The sequence below is a fragment of the Sylvia atricapilla genome, chromosome 2 (assembly GCF_009819655.1).
Source record: "Sylvia atricapilla isolate bSylAtr1 chromosome 2, bSylAtr1.pri, whole genome shotgun sequence".
NCBI lineage: Eukaryota > Metazoa > Chordata > Aves > Passeriformes > Sylviidae > Sylvia > Sylvia atricapilla.
The window spans coordinates 34119178-34144810 of NC_089141.1; the positions used below are offsets into that span (position 1 = coordinate 34119178).

General features: G+C 36.9%; 1 protein-coding gene across 3 annotated transcripts in view; it reads right to left on the bottom strand.

Annotated features, from left to right (window-relative positions):
* The window catches only part of GRM5 (glutamate metabotropic receptor 5), a 501144-nt gene extending 475876 nt beyond the window's left edge, over positions 1 to 25268 (bottom strand). For all 3 annotated transcript variants that reach the window (XR_010746100.1, XM_066341299.1, XM_066341301.1), the window contains exon 1: positions 24395 to 25268. Coding sequence is in view for 2 of the 3 variants with exons in the window: in XM_066341299.1 (XP_066197396.1) it covers positions 24395 to 25073 (679 nt within the window). In the remaining variant the exon portion in view is untranslated. The remainder of the gene's footprint in view (positions 1 to 24394) is intronic.
* Between the last annotated feature and the right edge of the window lie 365 nt (positions 25269 to 25633).

The following is a 25633-nucleotide window of genomic DNA, read 5'->3' on the forward strand; positions in this document are numbered from 1 at the left end:
TTTTTTTTTTTTTTTTTTTTTTTTTTTTTTTTTTTTTTTTTTTTGTATCTGTGTAAGAAACAAAATAATCTTTTGGCATTGCAATTTTTTTTGAGACACAGAAGTTTTTCAAGATATAAAAATCCACATAAATATTTATTATCTAGCTTCTGTGACCAATATTGCTTTATCTAAAAAAAAATTATATGATTCAACGCAGAGACTTTGACCATAAAGATTTGTCCTATAGGTACCCAAGGTTGATATGAAGTGACCACAAAAATTACATACAATTAAGACTTAAAGGCCACACTATAATGAAATTAATTGAAATACTGAAAGAATTGAATTTTTCCCATCTTCAACACACATAATTGAAATTCAAATTTTGGAGGGAGTTTTGGAAGCAATAAACACTTTTATTCTTTATTGTGCTCTCAGAATCTTCCTAATACTTGTAGCTTGATTTCTTCAGAACACAGTATGTTTGTCAATCCCATTCTAATTATCACTTGGATAGTTTCAGCCACCTCAGGAAAAATAGAAAATAGAAGTCAAAAAGAGGCTACGTTGCAAAAAATTTCACAAAACAAAAATTGGTGTCACTCTCCTGAGTAAAAGGCAGGCAGAGCTCAACCTTTTTCTACTGTGTTCAGCAGCACCTGCTGATAACACTCTATGTGCAGCCTCCTGCCTGTAGAGAGATCTGGATCTGGAGATGACACTAGTTTGGGTACCAAACCACAGCTAGAACAATGGAGGAGTTAAGAGAAAGTTCATGCTTTCCGGAAGCCTTACACAGGAGTAGGGTAAGCTTGATAAACCCTCCAAAATGTATTATTTCAGACACAAGCAACAAGAATTTTTGAGTTTAAGATAAAGGTTGAATGCCTGTGCAAGAACTAACAGTCCTAATGGCAGAAATCTGAAGGTATTAAATAAAATATAGATTTATCTGATGAACCGACAGCCAAAAAGGACTTTGGGATCACCCCAGTTCTTTCAGGGCATGCTTCAGCACCACTTTCTGTATCTCTCCACCCGTGTTTTGCATGCAGGCTGTGGCTGGGTACACCTTGGATGAGGTTATTTCTACTCCTTAGAAACTATAAGGAAGACCAGTAAAGGTAAAAATTATCCAGCAGCGGGCTCCCTTTAAAGCATGATCTGTGAGACATTATCACACATGACAACCTGGTACACATATGATTTTATGGACAAGCTGTGAGGCTGTTTCTGTTTCTCTAGACATCTTATTAGAACTAGTATTTTTAACTGCTGTGCTAAAGCGGACCAGTTTGCAGACTGGATTATTACCAAGGTGCATTGTCTTACTCAGTGCTTTAGAAATCATTAGTGAATGAAGATGCTATGTAAGGACAGTCAGTGGAAATCAGCCTGGACTCTCCACTCTTTCTAATTCACAAATTCCCTGAATATTTCCTGTATGAGGTAGTTTTAAAGCCCTTGTCTCCATGGAGAGAAAGCGTGGAATCTGAAAATCTCTGTCACTAGTCAATTCTATCTAGTGTATGCCATGTCAATGAAATAACATTTTTAAATCACTGACTATATTTTTTTTTTGTATTTTAAACAGGTTCTATCAAGAGGAAAAATATGTTTTTCCAAATATGATTGTTTCAGTCAGGCTTAGTCAGAGACAGACATATGTCAAAGCTCTCAAATGCTAGATTACATAAGGTAACTGGTTTGAGCCTGAACAGAATGTGACTGTGTTTAGGAGATGTTGGCAACAGAAGAGAAGGCAGAAATATATCAAGGACTACCTTGACTAGTCTCTGGCTCAGAAACCTAGATTTCAAAACCTGAAGTTATTTACACAAAAAAATCACCTGCAGAAAATAAGTTATTAAAATAAAGAGGTAAATTTCTATTTTCATCAGGTACCTCAAGCCATAAATACTGACCAATGAGTAATTGATCCTTGACACCACAGAATGATAAAATCAGATTTTAAAAATCATTTACTGGTAGCAGCAAAAGGCAAGCCCCTCCCTGAGAGAGATTAATTTCTTTTTCAATACATCTTAATGAAGGTGAAATTTGTGATATGGGCAAAAACATCTCACCTCCCCAAGGCTGATAGCCAAGTTGAATGGAAATCAAAACTGGAAACTGATTAAGTTTGTTCAGGAGAAGCCAAATCGAGGCGCATTTTACAGATAATGATTTCTTTTAGTTATTAAGAGCAGCAAGTGAACTGTAAGAGGCAGATTTGGGCATGTCTCATACTCATGTAAATCTAAAGCACATTTTTGTCATGATTAAGGGAGATCTGTATTTACACTAAACTATCAGAATGTATCCCTCTGTTGGGATGATCATAGACTAAGATTAAGACAAACAATCTACAAAAAAAGGCAACAAATGGAAACCTCTATGAAGAGAGAGGTCACGGCACCCTATTTTTTCCCACAGAAGAATGTCTCCATGGAGACAGACACATTCAGATTGGAAGCAAGACAACTTTCAACAGCAAGAGTAATTAACCATTGCAATATAATTAAAGGATGTATCTGATTAATCATCTCCTGGAGGCTTTACATTTAGACCAATTTTTCCATTAGATTTACACAGGTTTAGTCACAAGCTGATGGGCTTGATAACACTCAAATTAAAGGAAGGGATGATTTCTTCCACAGCTTGATTTACTGGGTAAAATCTCATGACCTGTGCTATGCAAAAAGTCTGAGTGTCTGAGCACTTCCTCTGACATTTAAATCTGTGGAGCAATATGAAAACTCAGAACTCACAAGCCTGTCTTAGGCTGAATAGGTAAAGGAACCATATCTTCAGCAATATACAGAAATCAACCAATAATGTATTCTCTACACTATTCATCTGGTTCTACTCGTGGATGGGTAGATATCTGGCCCTGTTTCCTGTCTAACAGGCAGTGAGTGACCTAGGGAAGATGAAACTCTGCCCTTACATTTGGAAAATGGGCAGTAAGTGCAGATGAGGCACAGGAAAAACAACCAGAACACTGATTATTATTTCCTCTACACTTCCTTTTCCTTATATACATTTACCTTCTTTTGCATATTTGCATCTGGCTATAATATTCCCATGCAGTTTCTTTGAGCTTTGGAATAAACCCTAATCATTTAATGTAATAGATATGTGCATATTTATCTATAAACATGCAGATATGTGGGATCCATGAAAAAGATCTGCCCCATTTATCACTCATAAAAGCCAATTAGTTTACATCTACTGGATTGTTTAAATCTACTCATCATAGATAAATCCAAAAACATATGTGTTTTTCTGTGAATGTCAGTTATTCAAGGTGGGATCCACTTAAGACCTTTTGACACAGTGAAATATTACTTGCTGTCTGACTGCATCTGTCAGGGGAAAAAAAATCACCAACACTGAATCATTGCAGCATTAACAAGGGTGGCAAAAAACTTCAGTACAGCTCCCAGTACAAGCACTAATAATTGTGTCACCTAGGAATATGGACCCTGAGTGACCACACAATTACTCCACATAGATATAGGGATCAATTACATGTAAATGTGAATGCATACACACAGATTTCCAAATTGATGTAAAGCAGTCCAGATGAGAAAGCTCTTTAGTCCTACTGCAGTGCTCATATAAAACTCTACTTTGTTTTCCTGAGAAGGTCAGGACGGAGCAATCCCATGCTGCTCCAGTTTAATTACAGTGTCTGTAAACACGCAACCAAAGTCAGATTCTCATAACACAAATTTATTTAAAATTAACAGTTAAAAGTAAAGGGATTTATTACTCCAATTTTAATTTCCAGTGTTACAGAAGATAATAAAAGGTTAATTTAAAAATAACACTTAGCAACAGATTGGCATCACATACCAACCCACAGTCAATATGCCCACCTCCCATCTTGAAGTTTTTTTCAGCTTTCTAAAACTATTGTTTGATACCTAGGAGAGAAACCACAGGCCTATAAATCTCAGCACTGTTTATATTCACGTGCTCAGATCTAAAGGAACATGTTATATTTCTTGACAAGAAATATGGAACGTAGAATTAATTTTTCTCCACCTACCTCCCTCAAGATGCTCAGATTACATTGTGAGGAGAGTTTTCTGCATCTGCTGCAGAAACTTTATATCTGACCAAATTAATTCAAACACAGTTCAGTGGAAAGGATACGGGACCCCCCAGCCCCACCCCAGTTTGGCCTGGATCAGTAAGAGATGTCCATGCCCATCCCAAAGGTTGTCAGTGAGATCAGTACCCCGCCTGCCTCTGGTTTCTATTATAGTTGTATCCCATTCATGAAACAAAGGCCGACTCAGCCTTTGTTCAGGATTCAGAAGTCCTGCTTCAAAAGCAAGGTTTAGGAATGTCTTGTGACCACTCTCATCCTGTATCCTTCCCTCCCTCAAAATAATGGATTGCAGTCTGTCTCATATGACTTTTGAGAGAATATTATAATCCCTGAAATACTTGATTAGGAAAAGATAATAAGATTATGATAAATCAAAATTCAATATAGTGTATATCTCCTTGCTTTTTCCATACACAACGGTTAAACCAGAGAATAAATGAAGTTGGGAGAAACATATGGAGGTCCTCTTGTCCAACCCCTTGTTCCAAGAAAGAGCAACTTAAATCAGGTTGCTCAGGACCTTTTCCAGTCACACTTGGAATACCTCCAAAGATGGAGATTTAATGACACATCTGGGAAACTTGTTGCAAGATGTACTATTCTCTTGTTAAAATCCCCACATACAACAATACTTTCCTTTGTTAACACTTGTGATCCCATCTGAATAGGAGAACATCCAGCTATGAAGTTACTCCAGACTAGAATCAGCCTTCAAGGATTCTGTGGGGCATGCAAAAAATCCATTCTCTCCTAACGTTAGGAATACACTGAGATATAACTTAGGTGTGTGGATCTCCCTCCCTCCCTTCCTTCCTTCCTTCCTTCTTTCCTTCCTTCCTTCCTTCCTTCCTTCCTTTTTCTATACTGAGAAAATTCTATCAATTGTTTTTTTCCCTCCAAGTTGTAATTAGCATATTAGGCAGCCCAAAATCTATTAAATGATGCCTTTAGAATTTTTGGGTTCTTCCTATGCACAAAACTACATTTCATTAAATCCTGCTTTCTTTTGTTATTGCACACTGGAGTATAGAAAGAGAAAGGGACAGGAGAATGAAGAACAAGACACAGAAACACAAAATTCTGTTTGAGAGGAATTACCTCTTATTGAATAGTAGGCCATTTTTTTTCTAGCCTCCTTATCTAACTTGAACATGGCACAACTATTGGTTTATTTGAATGATGTTACAATTTTAACTTCAGGCTCTATAACCTCGGTTTCATTTATCAGGGTTTTTATCCAGTTTATAAATGTCTGTTCTTCTCCCACTTACAGCCATGTAGTTCAGCCCATTTCAATCATCATTAACTCCAGTGTTTTTTCTCAAGGCAGTAAAAATAAGGTAACCTGAAAATTCATTGTATCACTGTCTTCATCGAGAATAACTGTGTCAATCTTTTTATAGATATTTTATTTTCCTAGATGTGGCTTTCAAATATTCTGGGTGTATGCTTTCAGATACACTTCCATGCAGTTTTTTCTTTCAAAATGCCTGTAGACATACTGTTGAAGATCAGGCATGCACAGTAACTCAAAACCAGCTGCAGTCTGAACAAGAAGTTTATCCATTGTAGGGTTACTCCAGACCACATTCACGTGAGAGCTGGAAATCCTTCTAATACTCAGCCTGAATATATTTTTCTTTCAGACATAGCAACCATTCAATGTGCTGTATTTAAAAAAATAATTGTATTATTAAATCTTCATTATCATGCACTAAATTAAAACAAATCTTAAAGGCCCTGGTTTCATGACAGGCTCTTCAGAGTGCACTAACTCTTCTCCACAACTGTCCCCACTTTGATTCTCTCTTTCCCAGATACTAATGACTGCCAGATTTCAAAAATCAGACGATAATTTACAGTATCCTGTATAACAGGACAAATAATCTATTTTTCTGAAGACACCACTCTAAGATTCCATTTGTCTTTTTAATATCTTTATCATACTGGCTTCTCTGTTCTCTTGCACCCTTTCTTACTAAGTGCTGAGGTCCTGGGAAACAACAGAAATAAACATTAACCAGTAAGGAAAAAGGGAGTATTTGTGGAAGGCAAGACAGAAACTTCATCACACTAGACTTCACACCTAGTCAACAGAGATCATGACTCAAATCAAAACTCTTCTGGAAGCCACTTGAAAATTTGAACCTCCCCTGGCAGGTTTCAGAATTTCTTGCTGATACACAGACAGAGCTTAGGATGACTATAGTCCTGGTTAGACTATTTAGGTTAGAGAAGATTCTAAGTGCCTGGTACAATTTCTTTTTAGCCTAGTCTCCAAAACCACACAATTCTTCTTGTGTAATTTCTCTTATTTTCCTTTCTGCTGGTTAATATTTTTTACATAATTAGAAAATCCCAGGAAATAAGCTGATCATACTGACATCATTAAAAAAAGCATTACATTAATGTAGCCCCAGTGCTGATCACTTAAGACTACTGACAATAACCTTATGCAATTTTATACCTTCTTTTTTCCATTCCACCCACTTTCCTGTCCATCTCAGTTTCACAGTAGTTTCCAGCTACTGTGAAACCCAAATCCTAACCCTAATTTCCTCTGTGGCACTATATCAGCATTTAACAAGCCCTAACAGATGATATCTAAACTATATTTTCTCACTTTGTGGAAAAAAAAATTAAAATCAACCATCCCTTGCAAAAAGGTTGGCACATATCTGGGATCTTACATTTACTTCCATACTCTTCTTTTCAAAATTTTTCTTGAAAGCAAACATACTACAGAGACATGATTTTTGGATAATGAAGCAATTTCACTCACACAAACATGCATTAAATCATATCCATTGTCCTTGTTATTCTCCAATATTACAGTGCCAATCCTGAAATAATGTTTTTATTTTTTAAAAAAAGCACCCAAAAGATGGTCTAAAAGTCCCTCTAGATATAACCCTGCTGTCAGATTTATGATTTTTCAAAGAAAAAGTCTTAATCCTTTGGGACCACAATTATCTGACACTGTGTTCAATTTTACTGAAGATTCGTTCTTCCACTTCTCTTGCAGTCATTTTGGTGTCTGCATTATCCTTCCTGCCAATCAATTTGCCTTTGCCTTCATATTTGAAAGTCTTCATCTTTATTAAGTCTGTTATTCAGCACACATATCATTAATATTTATCCAAAGTACCTGAGTTAGGAAGACAGTAATCGCTAATGAAGTGTTAAATGAAATAGAGGATTGAACCATCCCTCAGAAGTGACTCTGCATTGTGTGAACAGGGTCTTTGGGAAAATTTAGTTAGAAGCTAGAAAAAAATTAAATAGAGTAGTCTTTTCTACCACTTTTATGCCAAGAAATGTTTGTTTTGGCCTAGGACCAAGACTGAATTACTTTAAATGTTGTCTCAATCTGTTCTTCTTCTTCATAACTTTGCAGACAGCAACAGTAGACTTAGCTCTCTGTTTTTATTTACTTTTTGAGACATAATACATCTTGACTTTTACAATTTTTACTTCATTATTATTATTCTGGGTATCCATGATACATTATCTAAATAAAATTCCCTAAGGGTTTTATAGCTCTTCCCTCCATTCCCAGTGGGAAAATACATTACCAGTAGACTCCATTCCAATAGATATCATTAACTAGCATAAGAAAGTCGGAACCATAGAATCATAATCACCATTTTTGCTAGTGTCTCTTCTTTGTACTCTATTGTTTGATCCTGAGCAGACTAATTTATAGAATTCATTATCTTTCCTAATTTCTCAAACATCTTTTCCTCTGAAATGAGCCCTCTTTCAATAAAAGATAATGTTTGTACAAAATATATTCATTTAATTAAACCGAGTAATCTCACGGCATTTTTTAGTGTCTCATTATTCAGTCCAAAAAAACCCAACACATTCAATAATAACACATTTTCAGCTACTAAATATCTCAACAAGCTGTAGAGAGCTGAAAAGAAATTAAGATCCTTTAAAAACAAAGAGGAGTATGCAAAGATTCAAATGGAATAAAAAAGCCTGTGTTTGCACTTCTGCTGAGAACTGCTTTGTTTAATATATGCCTTCAGGTTAAGAAAGTATTTATCAAGAAAAAAGGTAACATTTATACAGGTATATTCATCATTAGAGAACATTCACTACTGGTGAAACATGATTCTGTACAATATTGAATTGCTATAATAGTCCCTGGAATCATTTTTGCCTGAACTGTCCCAAATAATTTTCAGGCACAGTTGGAGACAGCATGAATCACAAAGTATTCAAAATATGCAGGTCTGGTATGATCAGATTTAACCAGCTTTTCAAGAAAAAGCAAATTGAGATTCTTCAGGCACAGCAATTGAAAAATTAGAGTTCCAAGGCATTTACTCCTGTAAAGCTCCCAAGAAGAATGCTGCCTTTTTATGTTTACACAGGGGCTTCTGTACAATGGGAGAATGGACAGACCAAGGACAAGGAACATAAATTATTCTCCATGTACTGCTTATCTCCAGCCTTTGTAGTAGCTTTGCTTTGTATAGGGATCGTTGCAGTAGTCCATAACTGAAGCAGGGGATAACAGTTAGGAAGTGCAGTGCCTAAGCACATCCACTGGTCTTTTTTATTTTATGATATGCACATGCTCAAGGAGAATCGATTTCCTGTTCCAAACAACTGCAGGTTAATCTATTTCAAAAAGTCTACAATTACTCTCAGAAGTCTGAGAAGCATAAGGTGTTGACATCAGAACTGGAATAGTGCCCAAAGTTCCACGAGGGTATAATTTACAGATTTGATTTTGAGCCACCAGAATGTTACAACTACCATTTTTTACTGACTACACAAATATGCAGAACAAACATTTCAGTAACCACCAGTATTTCCCAAAACAATTTTATTCTAAGGTTCTAGTTTTACAGAATTTACAATAATATACCTGTTTCTGCTTCAGTCAAGACCAGAGTCAAGTGGTTTTGCTCAGAGAAAAGTATTGTGAGGACGAAAATGAATAAACTGATTGCCACACACAAGAGAAGTCCTTGAAAAAACTTGTAATTAAGGCAAGCAGGCAATTCCTTCATCAGCAGGAACAGTTCTTGTCATTGTTCTTGTTCTTGTTCTAATGGGCAATATTAAAAGTTTTTCAAACATAGACTCAGAAGTCTATTGTCTATCAGAAAAGGATGCTTTTTGATTTGCTGCTCCTTATACAGCTCACTTGTTCAGAGTAAAAATAGCAAAAGGGTTCAGAGAACTTGCTGAACCAGAGCCCTGCAGAGTACGTGATGGATTGAAACTGCCATCACTTTTAGTCTGATTCCATTGCACTCCCTGGACTACAGAAATAAAAATTTTGATGAAAGGAAAGGACTCAAGCTCTAACAGTAAAGTAAGTCATGACTGCTAGTGCTACTATTTGGGAATTATAATTCTTTTCACAAATCTCTTATCATGATATATATGAGCACCAGCTAAGGTGATGGTACCTGGATGCTAGATGCTATTCAAATGCATACCAAGAGAGAGGAAAAACTTTCAGTGCAAATAAGGAGACAACAGAATCACAGAGAAGACAGAGTTAAAGAAAAAACTGAAAACAATTCTTGCCTGTGAAAGAAATCTTCATATTCTTGTTGAACAAACTGCCAATGCATATATTCACAAATCACATGGTGAAGAAATGCAAGACAAGACACCATACAAGCACAGCATTGAGTCAAGGCAATGTAGCTCAGACTGAAAATTAGTCTGAACACCCAAGGGGTGCCTTATCCTCAGCTCTTTTAGTCATAGGTAGGTCTGGTAAGATCTTGATACTTTTTTGACTGCAGGACTGGGTGTTTTCCTACTAATGACCTTCCATTAGAAACATTACAAATCTAGCTAATAAAGAGATCATCAGTAACTGGTAAACAATTATTGTTTGTAGACTGTTCATAACTTTAAGCAATACGTGATTAGAAAGAGTGCAGTAAATATCCTTTCTTACTACAAGATCTTTCCTACCAGAAAATGTCACTTAGTAACTTTTTGTAGACTTTTCAGTTGCAAGGATTATACTAAGCCAATAACCTCATTGTAGACCTTAAAATAATACATTTGATACATAGCACATTTCAAACAAAGTTCTTAAGTAGATCATCCTCACAATCTGACCAACTCCCTGTGCCTCTGAAATATGTAATTACTTGATATGGTGTCCCAAATACTTTTTACATTATATTTAAACACAAAGCAATCAGTGCAATTATTCATTCAGCAAATTTTGCATGCATGGCAAAGTGCTGATCTTTGAAGTCAGAGCATCTTCTCACATATGGATGCAGATTAACAAAATAGTTTCACTGCAAATTCACCATTGCTACTTTTAGAGGAAAGCAAAAATAGCCACTGGGCATATTATGTCTTACCTATGGGTGTCCAGAACTGTGGACAGTAGGTGATAAGTCTTCAGCAAATTCCACCAACAGAAAATGAAAATGCACAAACACCTATTCTTGCTATCTTGAAAAACATTATCCATAAAAAAAAAAAAAAAAAGAAAAAAAAAAAAAAAAAAAGTCCTCTCCTTTCACTATAAAATGTTTATCTGCTTTCCACAGGAAAAAAATAACACAAATGTTATAAAAATATGTTTTCACAATAATGTAGAGAACAAATACACACAAAAATCTCTCAAATATTATCATAGTTATAAGTATGATTTTTTTACAAACACCTCTACAAAACTGTGAAGTAATTACTAATTTCTTGCTTGTGCAACAAATCTACTAGAACCTCTACCATGATCTTATCAAAATGAGACATCTTACCAGAGAGAAGCCATCAGCTTATGAGAAGGTATTAACAAGATTGATTTGAAGAGTCATTTTATAAAGCAAAATTCAGTCATTTCTGCCTGATGTATTTAGGACAAATCAACTGCTTATAAATGCAAGGACAGTTTTGAATACTGCTGTATTCTATAGTTTGCTTTAGCTTGAAATATAACTGTCTTCAGGAATACTGAGAGCACCTCACTGCATTTTCACTTCTGGTCTGAAGTACAACTTCATGCCTTGTGTTACACATACAACAATTGAAGGACCCAATGTGGCATCTCCTGTATAGTGACAGGTCATGACCATCAGCCATGAAAGACACCTCAGTTCAAGGAACAATAGAGGCCTGAGAAACAAGATAGGTGCCCTCATTATCCTCCAGTACAGCATGAAAATTTTCAGGCCTTTGGTTTCCTAGTAATGAAATTATATTAACTTCATGAAGCATTTCAGGCCTTGTAGATGGCATTTTCTGAATAGGAACTAGGGTATGTTAAGCACTCATGTCTAGAAATGGTATCAGTGAAACAATTCATCTTAAGCACCATTGCTACTTCTGCAATTTGTTTCTCCTAATCCTGCACTCTTGAGTTTCTCCTTCACCTAAACCTTTGATATTCTGCTTCCTCTTGCTAAGAGTCCTCTTAGCACTCATATCCAACAGTTCACTCCTGCCCTTCCACAGCCCACCTGATAAAACAATCTGTAATGAAATTACTGGAAGTGGCATTAGGTTGTGCTCATGTCTTCGAGCCAACATCCCAGCAGGACAGACAGGGCAGGGAGAGCACTGCCAAATCTGGGCCACTTTATTCCGAGTTGTCTGTAGACAGAGGATGCCAATGCTCTGTTTTAAGGAATCTGGCTACCTTTGGCCAGTTTTCTCTATGGACATGACTGCAAAATGCTGAAATAGTACTTCCTGGGAAGACTCTGAAAATTTTTATTTTTAAGTACACACACAGATGCTGCCTCTTCTCCTCCAAACCCTTCAATCTTGTGAGTAAAAACTTACCTTTTACTTCAGCTAGATATTAAAACTTAAGGCTCTGTATAGCTCGATGACGCCATCCATATTGCAAATGTCAAATGAACTCTCTGATTTGTGCAGGAAAACGTACTGTAAAATTCTATAGGGCCCATGTACATACAGCAAACAGGTCCTTTAGGATTTGCACCTGTATTTTAGCTGGCAGCATAATTAGGTCCCATATGGTTAATGAAATGTAACGTGTCAGTATTTTGTAGGCAGAGATTTGTCACACGGAGGTGTTGGATGTAACTCCCACTCTACCAACTGTTCAAGAGGAGAAAAAAACAGAATCGGATAAAAGCTTTTGTGTCAAAGAGAAATAGGAACCAATCTTACAGCTTTCATTTTCCCATGTTTCTATGTTCTCTTTCTTTCTTCCAGGGGAGCTATGTCAATCAAGATGATTTTTCTCAATAATATTTAAGAGCACCTTCTCTAAGGGCATCATCCCCTGTGTGTTTGGTAACAGAAACTTGTATTCAAGCTACATGTCCATGAGTTTCTCTGCCCCACATTGTAAGTAATGTCTGTGTGCCCCTTCTCTCCAAAGTATTGCTCCTCAAACACTTCCATCACACGCTTGAAATGTGGGTGTTAGGAACAAATGCTTCAAAAATGCCCAAGTGTGCCAAGGCTCAGCCTACAAAATGCCAAACCATTATAAAATCATTAAGCAGGCCCTTTGCAGATGGCTGAAGGCATGTCCCCACCAGGCTGCAGATGGGACTGCAGGCACACTGAAAAGCAGCTCTGATCCAGCCTGGTGTGTTGAGATGCTCAGCTCCAGTGTTGTGCCCCCATGCCATATTTCCCAATGGGGTGATGAGTTTGACCACAACACTGCAATGGCACAGCCTAAATGTGTATTTGAACCAGTCTCTCCATTGTAAGACATTGACATGATATCTACAATTTCATCAGGATCACACAGATAATACAGAAGAGCACACAACTGACCCTCTTACTTCCACATAAACCATCCCAAACTCTCTTCTCCAGCAGCCACTCCACTGTCTTGTTCTCCATGGCCTCTATTCTCAGACTCACTTTGCTTGTTTGGGTGATTTAATTTGACTGCCACTTTTGAAAGGGACTATAAGAAAGAATACTGTGTTTCCATCCACAGAGACATGAGTAAATCAAGCAGCAAAGGCAGGCCCACAGCACAGAGTAGAGGACACAGCAGCCTTCCCTCTCCTAAAGCAGCTGACTGTGATGAACGTGCCATCACATGCAATTGGAGAGGCTTCACCATAGCCTGACATGGGCATAACTGGCCACGAGTGACTGAGGCTCCTCTCACCACTTTGTCTCCTGTGCCTGACCTATTTTCATGTCACTCCTCCACAAGCTGGAGGAAATAGGCAATTAGTAAATCCACAGGTCAAGCAACTCTCACTTCTCAATAAAACTCCATGGCAGGACATTGATAACTATAAAGCTTACACAGCTGAGTGGAATCCAAGGTAGCTCACCAGAAGATACTACACTCCTAGCCTGTCCCAGTCATGGCAGCAGTCTGTCTTCTATGGAAACTCCATAAGGCTGACATCTCTGAGTACATGCTGCGCCAGATATTTTATTCTGGACAACTTAAGCATGATGACAGACATGCTTTGCATAAATACCTTTAGATTTAAAAAAAAAAATCCTCCATAGAAATTCTGAGTGAACAAAATCCTCAGCTCCATACTCAGTAAGGCACAGACCATCTATACATCACTTTCTTTTCAGGAGGCGTGACCACGCCAAAGTAAGAAGCTGAGCATTGAAATACCCATTACAGTGAGCTTACAAGGGAGATATTTAAGCCAGGGAAAGAGAACATCTGATCCAACTTCAACATTTTCAGATCCCTTAAATTTGAGTTTGTCTCATACTTTCCCATTAGGAAAAGAAATAGGTCAGACAAATTGCCTGTCTTTTTGCATATGCATGAAAATGAGCAAGGTAACTTCACATCCCACAGTGCTGTGAGAATGAAAAACCAAAGAAACCATTTTTTATATAACCATGACTGAAGACATATGCAAAGCTTATATTGGAAAGATAATATGTACTCTCTCACATAATATGTACTCTCTATTTTGGGCACATATCCTAATCTTTTTGAAAGCTTCTGTTAATGTAAAAAGGATTTGAGTCCTGTATTTTTGTGCAGTAAAGATGGGAGAAAAATGAAAAACTACTTACCTACCAAATTTAACCTGAAGTTCTGTTCTACTCATAAAACCAAATGAGCAGTACCTACAAGTTTTTACTCATTTTCTTCCCTGGACTTCTTTAGAAACCTGTGAAAAAAGTCTCTGAGATGCAAAACCATCATGGAAATGGGAAAGGAGCTGACATTCACTGCTTTTTCTTCATAACAAAGGTATAAGATCCCATTCCAAACTTTAGAAGTTTGGAATGGGAAAGGAGCTTTTTGCTGCTTTTTCATGCTTAAATATAGCTTCACTCACTTTCTGTCAGGATGCATCTCTGCTGCCTGTTCAGCACTGCTCTCTTTTCTGCAAGTTAGGGAACACCCCCAAGAGCATGTCCACATCCTCCCTGACTGCTTACTCATCTTACTCATCTGGCCTACAAAGACCATATTCTAAGCAACCTGATGGAGAGAAGGTGAACTGGAGGCAGTGTTGGATTCTTCAAGCTTAACATACATTGTGTTCAAAACCCCCATCCTGACATAACTAAGACTGAAGATGGATATGAAGCTTGTTGAAAGTAAAATAGAGGAAGATTTTCAGTATATCTTTCACCTTCAATGCTTTACTTGCAAGTGAGAAAATGTCCCTTTTTTCACTAAATGCCAAACCTGCAAATTTAAGAACTGTAATACACTAGGCTTTAAGAATGTAAACTTGTTGAAAAATATATATAGTTAGAATCATGCATTTTTAAAAGGAAAACGTGGATTTTAAAGACTGAACTTTAGAATATATCTAGTCTAAGTCTGGATTCTTCAGGTGAAGGAACATTAAAAGTAGTACGCACTTTTGATGGTCATTGTTATATCCAGGCCTCAGTCTGAATTGATTGATAGGCAGGGTCACATGAACGAAAAGTTTTAGAAATTTTCAACTCAGTGCATCCTGTCATATTTATAAAATTATCAACCTGAAGTTGCTCAGTAATCCTATTTTGACCAGAGAGGGATAAGAGGAAAAAAAAAAAAAATCAAACCTAACTGGGAGTAGCATCAAAGAATTAATGCAACCAAAAAAGAAACAGTGGGAAGTGGGTTTAAAAAAATCCCACTGAACCTTGATAATGGGGAGAAAGCAAGCCAGATAAGCAGAAGTTTTGACAAGAGGGAGGCAGATAACTGTAAAAGGAAAAATAAAAGTACATATTTACAGGCCACCACTGTATTGGTTTGCTAATAAGGTAAGAAATGTCACTTTGTATCCAGAAGTCCTGCTTGACTTCAAGGTGAAGAAGAAAATGGAATACCAATTTCCCTAAGAAAAAGGATACATGTTCTTAAAAAAAAATTGACAAAAATGGGAAGATTCATACAAAGACTATAAGAAAAACTCACCATCTCAAAAAGCCACTCTACAGAAGTGGCAGAGAACTAAAGCTCTTTGGTTTCACCAAAATAAAGATTAGAACAATGTGTGGGAAGAGAAGTCTTTGTCTGAGAAGAACTTATCATAGTAAGGGTCTATAAGTTGGAGAAACACAGCTGGTTATTTCATCTGAGGAATGAGGAACTCACAGTCTGAACAGACTACCCGATAGTGAAATCAACCCTGTTTCCACATGAGGTCCTTAGGTGAAGATGCTCTGTGTGTATCTTCATAAACAATGTGGTTTAGCCTAAGTAATAACTGCTAATACCTAGCTGCCATTTATTACCTATCCCACACAGCAGAAGTAAGATATGGAGAACAGACTTCTACAAATTTAAATCAGGGGAAGGTGAGCATGTTCTCTGATTCTGTCATATGCCATATTCACTGCTTTTTCTTCATAACAAAGGTATAAGATCTTTTTATATAAACTATATATAAACTATAGTTTATATATGCTTGCCTTATGCACGTCAGAATCTCAGTCTTGCACAGCTGAATTGCCTGTTGTAGCCGTCTTCACTGAGGCAAGGAAATTTCCTAGATCCTTATCACAGTCCCTTCACTGTGATTTTGCACCTCTGTTTTGGCAGTACTTCCTCCATTCTTCCTCCTACACCCTGTAACATCAACTAGAAACTTAGAAGAAATCTATCTCAAGAAGAAGCAGTACAAACAAAACATCTAATCCTAGTTAAAATAGGAAGCATCTGACTAGATCGCAACAGACTGAGGTACAGTCTGTGGAGAAATTTTCCTCATACTTCCACTATTCTCAACAGTTAGGTTGGATTTTGGCCATGGGACTCATTCAGTGTGGTGGTTTACCATCCGCCCCAGGTATTATCTTTTCAATTCTTCAAGTATACATTGCACTTTGAGAAAAGCCATTCCCCATACATTGTTTGTTTGCCCTTTGACAATGTAATTGATTTTATATGATGGCTTTCACATATATCACCTGGACCATGTATCTGGCCAGCTAAAACTGTTGTCAGACTTCCAGAAAGAAAAATCAAACCCCTCAGTTAAAGGAAATCTTAAACATGTTCTTTTCCAGTCAGTATATTCAGAATTATGAGTTACATTATGTTCATTTAAAAACAAGACAGTGATTTATGAAAAATATTGCTTGCAAATTTAGTTGCCAAGGTAGATGGCAAGTGTTCTGTTAACAACCTTCAAAATCACTCCTTTATTGTATACACATACAATATAATGATATAAACATCGTGCATTACAGCATGGGCTGCCTCCACATCATGAGCCTGCAATCAGATTTTAGTAAGATGGATGCAACATTATTCTCTCTCCAGTGGCTTTCAAACTAAATTAAGGTAAAGTCTATAATTTTTGGCTCACCTCCAAGATCAGAGTCCCCTGCATGATTCAAGTATCAGATAGTCAGGCTGCCGCAGGGAAGGCAGAAAAGTTTAAAAGAGCCAGCATAAGCCCTTTACCCTTTCCCAGCTTTCAAAGAAATCATAAATTAGCTCTTATAGGCACAGGAAACATTCTTCATGTATGGACCAATATAAATATCTGTTCTGCTCCTTAACTGCACAGAAAGTTTCAAATTTTGAAGCATCATTGATTTAATTTCTGCACTATTAGGCTGCCTATGATATGGTTTTTATGCATAAAGATAATTACAAGTGAAGGAAATTCTCTTTTTTCCTTGTTTCTGTAGGAATTAAATCTGATTTTCCTGTAAAGTCTTTTCTACCTGTGGTCTTAAACTAGCACTCTGAAAAGTGAGTTCTCATCCTAGTCCTTCCAATGATGTTGGATAGTTTCTTTCTGTCTCTCTCCACTTGTTCATGACTCTCATCTCAACATTGTTCTGACCACCCCTGAATTCTCAATAATGGAATCTACCTCAAGGAATGTGAAATAATGTTTTGGAATTTTTTGGGTGCGGTGGTTTGGTTTGTTGTTTTGGTTTCTTTTCATATATAAAAATTTACTTTTGACCGTGAAATCTGTGAAAAATTACTTCAGAAATTAATTATTTCATTTTCCTGCCACTAGGCAACATTCATGATAAAAGAAAAATCTACATTTTGAAGAATAAGGAGCATGAATTCAGAAGTACCACAAATGTTTACAAAAAATGAATAATGGAGCCTTTTTTTATAATCTTCTCCTTAACAATTTGTGTACAGGATATAAAACATATGCTAAATTAAATGGGATGTAAGGGAAACTTCCAGCTCATTCTTGAATAAAACACTTTTTTTTGCCAAAAATGTCAACGAACACTAATATTTGTGAAAAGCAATTAAAAATTAACACAGTTTAAAACAAATATCCCATTCGATTTATCAAGATATCTTTTATCAACTCTTAATATAACCTCATCAAATAGTTTATTTTAACCAAATTCCAAATTTTTGCAGGGCTTTTATTTACTAAAATATTATTTAGCTTTGAATTCTGTCTTGGGAGAAAAATTACAAAAGGAGAAGTTTTGATTTATTTTTTTTAATTACATGGAATATCTGTTTTTCAATCCATTCTATAACATGTACTTTTAATCTCAAAGGCAAAATCTCAATTAGAGATACAGAAAAGGAATCATTGCCACTCCTCATAGGCATCTGATAACACATCTGGGAAGATTCCCAGATGGTTCTGGAAGAATCATCTTGCATAAAACTGCTCTGACCCAGTAAGCACTGTTCAGTGAAACTCCATTTTCTGAAAGGTTTCCAAAGCTCATCAACTTTATAAATCCCTCTCTGAGGAGATGCAGCCTGGGCATGGGGACAGTAACTGGGCTTTTTCAGGCCCCAAGCAGTGGCAAAATGGAAGATGAGGCTGGAGGTTGCTGGACTCCCATTGTTTCTTCTCAGTAAAGGCAAAATTCATGACACTGAAACTTTCCCTGAGTTGTTATTAAGTGTATTAACTATCAAGAATCTAAGTGCCTGAAAAAGTGACATTCAAACAGTTAGTCATAAGCAAAAGAAGCAAAGTGATATTTTGACAACCTGGATGACCTCTTAGCTACGTCCCCGTTCCTTCATTGCTTTAAAAACTAGGGGTTTTTTTAAGCTTTGGAATAGCGCACTCTCTTGCCCATATTCCTTTGCAGTTTCATGGATTTTCATCCCCTCCAAGAATGCAGAGCTTATCCCACGCTTCATATTTTTCTGTTAGTCAAGATCCTCCACAGCAGGTGTGTCTGGCCTGAGCAGCCTAATAGCAGTGCTAAAATGTTGTCTGGGCAGACACTCACTGCAGAGCAACACAAACATTATCTCAGTGTTACTTCACTTCCCTGTCTCAGTATCCCCAGCTGGCAGATAGCATTTGCTCACTTATCACAACTGGGATGCTAGGATAAATATTTGAAATTAGGCAATAAAACGGCTACCTCTTCCAGATGTCAACATTCAATAAAAATAAGCAAGCAACAGGATAGGACTGGAACTTGAACTAGGTATTTTTTCCCCATATTTTTTTTTCAGATGAGAGATATTTTTCAGTTTTGCTGCAAGATTAATGTGATTAAGGGAATAACAAATTGTGATCATTCTGATAAAAAAAATATGTTTGAAACAGTTTAAAAGTAATTTCACAAAACACCAAACACATAATTTTACCCAATAGCAAAAATTAAACATTGATGGAATAGAATACTCTCCAGTCTTTAGACAGAAAATTTAATTTTCAGAAATGGATTTTTTGAAATAGATTTTTTTTGCAACTGAAAATATTTTCATGGACTAACACAGACGTTCTTGGTATATTATTTCAACATGGATTTTTTCTGCATATGAAACATGAAAAAATATCACTTCTGTTTCAAATAAAATTAACTCAAATTTCAGTTGTATTACTTTCGGAAAAGCAAATAATATTTTGGACCATGATACAACTGTTGTTGCTAAAGGAGAAAAATCTAGAGTCTGAAGGAAAGACGTCATATAAGTACAGTTTGTTACAGGCAACTGGTTTAACATGAACTTCTTGAAGCTCTTTCACTCATTTCATCATCTTATTCTCACAGACTATGACTAATTTTGATTTTGCTTTTTATTTGGGACCAAAGGATGGGGGCAAAATAGTCTTTTAACCAGACACATTTGAACAAATATGAAAGGTACTGTGTGAAATGAGCTTTATGTGTAGGGAAAAAAGGTCTGCTTTTGTTATCCTTGCCAGATTACATCCCAAGAAAATGAATGTGAACCACCTCTTTATATGCACTTCTGATTTATTTAAATGGAGGAAAGTGAAGTTAAACACAGAGTACTTTAAGGATGAGTTTCATTCAATGTTTACCTGCAGAGTTGCCTCAAGAAAATGTCAACAAACTGTCTTATTTCTTAAGGCTGCGTTCAAAAGCAAATTACACCCTTTACATAACCAGAATAAATTTCTCCCTTGCCACCCCCAATATATTTGGCTTATTGTGTTTCAACTCTACCCCTGTACAGTTCTGTTTTTCCAGAATACATCATCTCTTCACCCCATTCAGTGCAGCAAAATAAATGGTTTCCAATGGCAATGAAAATTGTCTTTCTAGTTATTAATTCATTTGACTCCAGGCAAATTTTAAGCAGAGATTCTCAGAGATTGATCTTTTTTCTGACTACGAAGGCCCGATCCAAATGTCAGTCTGCTTAACAGGAGGGTATTGAGTTCAAACTGTCTTTCAGAATGAGGCTTTCAAACCTCAATGACAGGAGAAGAGAAAATTGCACATATTTTTCTTTGATCTTTCAAAAAGACCAGGGAATGCTTTCATATGGGAAACGGGGTAAACAGGCAACTCTGTCTCTTTTGGAAACCAGCCAGCCTCTTCCTGATTTCTTCCACCATTTTTGATCAACTGTGGTGTCAAGTGGTTAAGCAAGAAAAGGCTGAGAAAAATGCCCACAGTGCATGAGCTGCATGGCCCACCTGCATGCCAACCATCACCACCCAAAATTACATGCACTAATTTCCCTCTCAAATTTCCTGTGAGCATTTCCGCAGAGGTGGACAACACTTACATGAGCTAAAAAGGATCTCAAACATTTTTGCAAGACTGGGAAACTAAATTAGGGGCCTTTCCTCTGCTGTTCTACATTTTTTCAGACAGAAGCACACACAGAGCTCCCAGTTGCATTATTGACTTGCTGTCTATCTGTGAAGTTGGTTTAAAAAGTGAACGTTGGTTTAATTTTAAGGAAAGTTTAAGTTATGCTCCTACAACAGAAGTAAAAAAAACCATCTGTAGCATCAACAGAAAGAGCCAGACCAGTCACAACTCCAGCACATCCTTGCATGCCTGTTGTGGTAATCCGTAAGTTTGAAGGCACTTGTTTCAGGCTTTGACCATAGGTCAAGGAGTTTCACATCCCAGTTTCCCTCATTCCTGCTCACTCCTAGCTCCCTGCCACACACAGCTAACTTCCCTATTCATGAGGCAACAGAATAGACTGAACCTCAAAAGTGATAAAGCTTTTTGAAAAACAACCCTCATTGTGCATACAAACATTTTATTTTAAAGCCAGATTGGTTCAGAGTAGAGCCCCACAAGTGATTCAATGCAAGGAATAGTTGGAGAGTGGGGGAAGATAACAGTGATAATGATTCCTGGCAGAGCCAAGCAAGACAGAGTTACAACCCAGGTCTAAGATTTACAAAGATTTCTGATTGGCCTATATAAATACACTACAGGAGGATGACTGTGTTTTTATGAGAAATGTCATTAATTTATTTCTCACTTTTTCTAGTGAAGGGGTTAAAGAACCTTCCTCCTTAAATTTACAAGAGCTACAATGACAGCAGTCCTTGTTACCATTTTCAGGGAAAAAAAAATACTTTTAGAGGTCACTTGTAAACCTGAAGGCATCACCTAGTTTAATTTGCAATGCTAAATGTCAATGGAGCAAAGCTTACGAGAATCTCTCAATATTTTTTGTGTATTTAAAATCTGGAAGTCTTAAGTAAGGATTTAACAACACAACCTCAGATTAACCTCTGAAAACATTAATACACTGCAGACAAAGATAATTAGTAAGTGCATGCAAAAAGATTCAAACAAGAAACTTTTTGTAATGAAACTGTTGATGTGTGCCAAGCTTTTCTTATACTAGACCTATAAAGAGACCTATAAATTTATCTGCTGATGGGGCTACCAAAGGAAAGAAACTAACAGGCTTTTCATGCCTCTTTTTTACTTCCTGTCCAGCTTTGGAGGAGAGGACTCTCCCTCTCCATGGAAATCAATCACAGAAGCCAAGCCAAAGATAATATTGATCAGAATATGATCATAAAGATCAGAAGAGTCTGGTTAATTAACAAATTAATAAATGAAAATTAGCTAAAAAGAATGAATGTAGCCGGCCAGAACTACTGAAAGAGTGAAAAGAAGAATTATTTTCTATGGGTGGTCTAGATCCTACAAAAATAAAAACTGAAAGGAGCAGGATTCAACATTTTTTTTCTGTTTTGAAATAATACCTGTGACTGCAAGACACTGAGTTGAGTGGTCTATTTAGAATAAGTTACAAGATACTATAGTAAAATAAAAAACCAAATACAACACAATAAATAAATAAATACATAAATAATCTCTGCTTTGCTTATTTACTCTATTCCTTTTCTTTAGCATTTGTGTGTAAGGGATTTTAAAGGTGGTTTAAAAAAAAAAAAAAAGCAAGGAATAACATGTGCCATAGTCTTTGGAAAGTGCCTTGTACATCAGACATTGTCACATTTCAAAGAAGTGCCTTGATCAGCTAGTGATATTCTATTCCATCATAAACACCATCTGTTCAATAGTAATAAAACTTTTGATGCCATTTACCTGGAGAGCCTATTCATCATCCTTACCAGACTACGCAACTAGATGATAGGATCATAAGATTCACCCAAGTTTAATGTTCTTTCACTGAAATCCAAAATTATATTGCCGTAAAAATGGTATGGATGAGGCCTCAGGTTGTAACAATGTTCCATCTACCATATCCACTTAAATAACAGAAGAAGCAGGCACATGCTGAACTACATATATCGTTATATTTTTGTCCTTCTTCACATTCAGCTCTACTCTCACTCACTTCTCATCTTGCCCGTAGCATCTATGTCCCACTCCAGCCTTTGTGTCCTTATTCCCTTCTTTCCAGTGCACGGTACAAAGTTCCTCTGCCATAAGATTAACATGCCATATGCTACCATCTGCTCCAAAGAGTGTCCACAGTAAGTGGAAAAAGTACATATTTTCACTCTGTGAACAATCAGACCTTGATATAAGCATGACTATTCCCATACTGAATATAAAAGCATCCCGTCTCAATAAGAAGAGGTGTAAAAGTTGATCATAGCAGAAACTACATGAGTCATCAAAAGTAGTCAGAATATAAAATCTTGTGCTATTGTTAGTGGCATTATTTTTGACCATGATGTTGTTCACAGGTATTTGTGACTGGAAGGCTACACACCTAACCATGCCAAAGGCATCAGCTGGTACAGAATACCCTCACTGCATGATGTCCTGTAGAGTGATTTATACACTGTCTTGAACACCAAAGTTTTAGATTAAACTGTTAATGTATTCATACATCCCCATACAAAAGGGGCTTCAGCTTTTTACCAGCTCTCAATATCATGATGGTGGTTGAGACAATCTGCATGCAAGTGCTAGTTGTTTGGGTTATTTTTAATACTGCAGAATAAGTTCTCTGCATATCTGTAGGAGGAAAAAGATCTCGACATTATACCGTTGGACTAGCATCTCCTCAGAAGGGGCTTTGAATAGTATAAAGCCTGCCAGAGAAGCATACTCAGTGTGTGGGAAGGACAATCTGCTCTCTATTGATTGTAATAAAGCCAGCAGCATCTGCCACTGTTCAGCAGCATCACAACCACTACTCAATCTCTTAACATTTTTCATTCTCAGATTGTATTCTGAGCCTGCATTCAGCATCTGTCTATTTGAACAGAGGCATGGTGGTGAGGTCCTAAAATTCATTGCAGAACTTAATTCCATAAAACTCTTTAAATGGTGGTGTCATTAGGCAGAGACTGATGAAACTTGCTCTTAAGACAGTATGAAATTCTAGTCACTCCTAGCAAGATGAACTCAATTCTATCAGTACAAGGAATAATGAAATACAAGCACACTTTTCCATAGCATTTCCCTTTAATCACATACTCTTCTGAACACTGGATAAAAGGCCTAATTTCTATGTCAAATAAATAAAAAGAGGAAAACAATTTAGCACACAGTTCTGATTTTCTGGACACTGGATGGAGAATAAATGTGTGAAGAAATTCAAAGAAACTTCCCTTGCTCTCCCCCGAAACTAATGGCCAGAGGCAGAAGAAGAAATGGTGTAATACTCCATGGAGTACTATAAAAAGGATGGAAAGAAAGAGTTGGGATAACTTGCATTCAAATATTAGCCAGAATTGCGTGTTTTCTAGTACCTGTGCCTCTGTGGCTCAGATGTTAAGCAGGAACATATTCTGACTCAGCTGCAGTTTTAAATGATGATTTAGCTCTCATCTGCACTATGAAGACCAGATGCTTCCTCACTACCCATTGATTCCAAAATAGTCATAATTATTATTCTACATAAATACACTGATTATATAAAGAAAAAGAAATAAATGGCAAGTAATTTAAATTAAGGTCATTTTAGAGACTCCAGATTAATCATTTTTACCTATGGCCCAGCCCTAGAACACACACCATCCTGTGTTTCAAAATTTGTTTTCGACCATTGACAACATGGTGCTACTTCAGACCCACAGAGGATGTAAAGTTATTATTAAGAAGAGTAAAAGTCTATTCTGTTGACAGCTGACTGGCAAAAATCCAGCAACATCAAGCTATCATCATCCATCAATTAAACCACATCAGAGTATTTCAAAGGCATTTTTATGTGGTAAAAAAACAACCCCTTACCTTCAGTGTGTACAGCAGAAACATAGGTCCAGTTGTAGCGTTTGACAATGTCCACCATTGCCTTTGCTTGCTGCGCATCTGATGGCACCACTCTCATAAAATACTTGAACAGAGTTTTGTCACTTAGGTCCATGCTTGTGGCAGAATAAGCAATTTGAGGTATATTGAAAAGCTGCAACAAGTTCTGGACCTGGATAGCAACGGAGCTGGAGCCAGGCCCAATGACACCAACAATGGGTTTCTTGGAGCGGAAAGACGACGATGATCCATCCACACATCGCACCATCCCTTCCTCTTCTTCAGAAGAAATAAGAGAGTCCCTTATAAACTCAATGCTCTGCTCCAAAGCCACAGCAGAATGCCAGCAGGAGTCCCTTATTTCACATCCTAATGTTATATTTGGCAACAGTGTGGGGTCCAAATTAATTCTGTCAAGGGTATGCAGCATTGCCTCCACTCTCTGAATACCATACTGCTCTCTTACCTCTCCACATTTCCTCTCATGAACCTTGTCAACAGTTGGTTGATGATGAACAGAGAATAGAGCTCCAATGATAATATCACCAGGCATGTGTGCAACCACTCTTCTTTCATTTGCCTGTGCTGAAACCAAAAGCCCAAAGTTCCCACAGACATCTTCCTTCAACAGCAGGATTGCAAGGAACAGCAAAAGGACCATTTTAGGAAATTTTAGGCTGGTAGACACAACATGATGGAAAAAAGTTGAAGAGCTTGCGAAAAGCAGTTATCAAATCTTCTGGATAGAAGGAGCACTATACTGATTGTTAACCAGGAGTTGGCATCTGTTCTCTAGGGAGTCACCATCATCTCTGAGTGGACAACTATGCAGAGCTGCACATGAGGTCATAATCCTCATACCCTTTAAAAATTAATAAATAAGAGAAAAATCTTTAAAATTATTCATAAAGTCAGCAATATATATAATCTTATATATCTTATAATCTTATGTATTAAGATACAGTATCTTAAAATATTTTCTAAAATTGCACCTATTTCTACAGTTATCCATGCCTGTAATACATTGTCTACTCCATATGCTTGCTTTCATCATTTTCAAGCTGGAAAACTTTATCTCACTTGAGTGTTTCACAATCTTAGGCTTGTACTTCTGCTGGTATAAGTCGATTTCTTTCTTTTTGACAATTATGCTTAAAAATTCTTTAAGGAAATGTTTTCAAATGCATAAAAGACTGGCAAAAATTTAATTCTTATTTAATT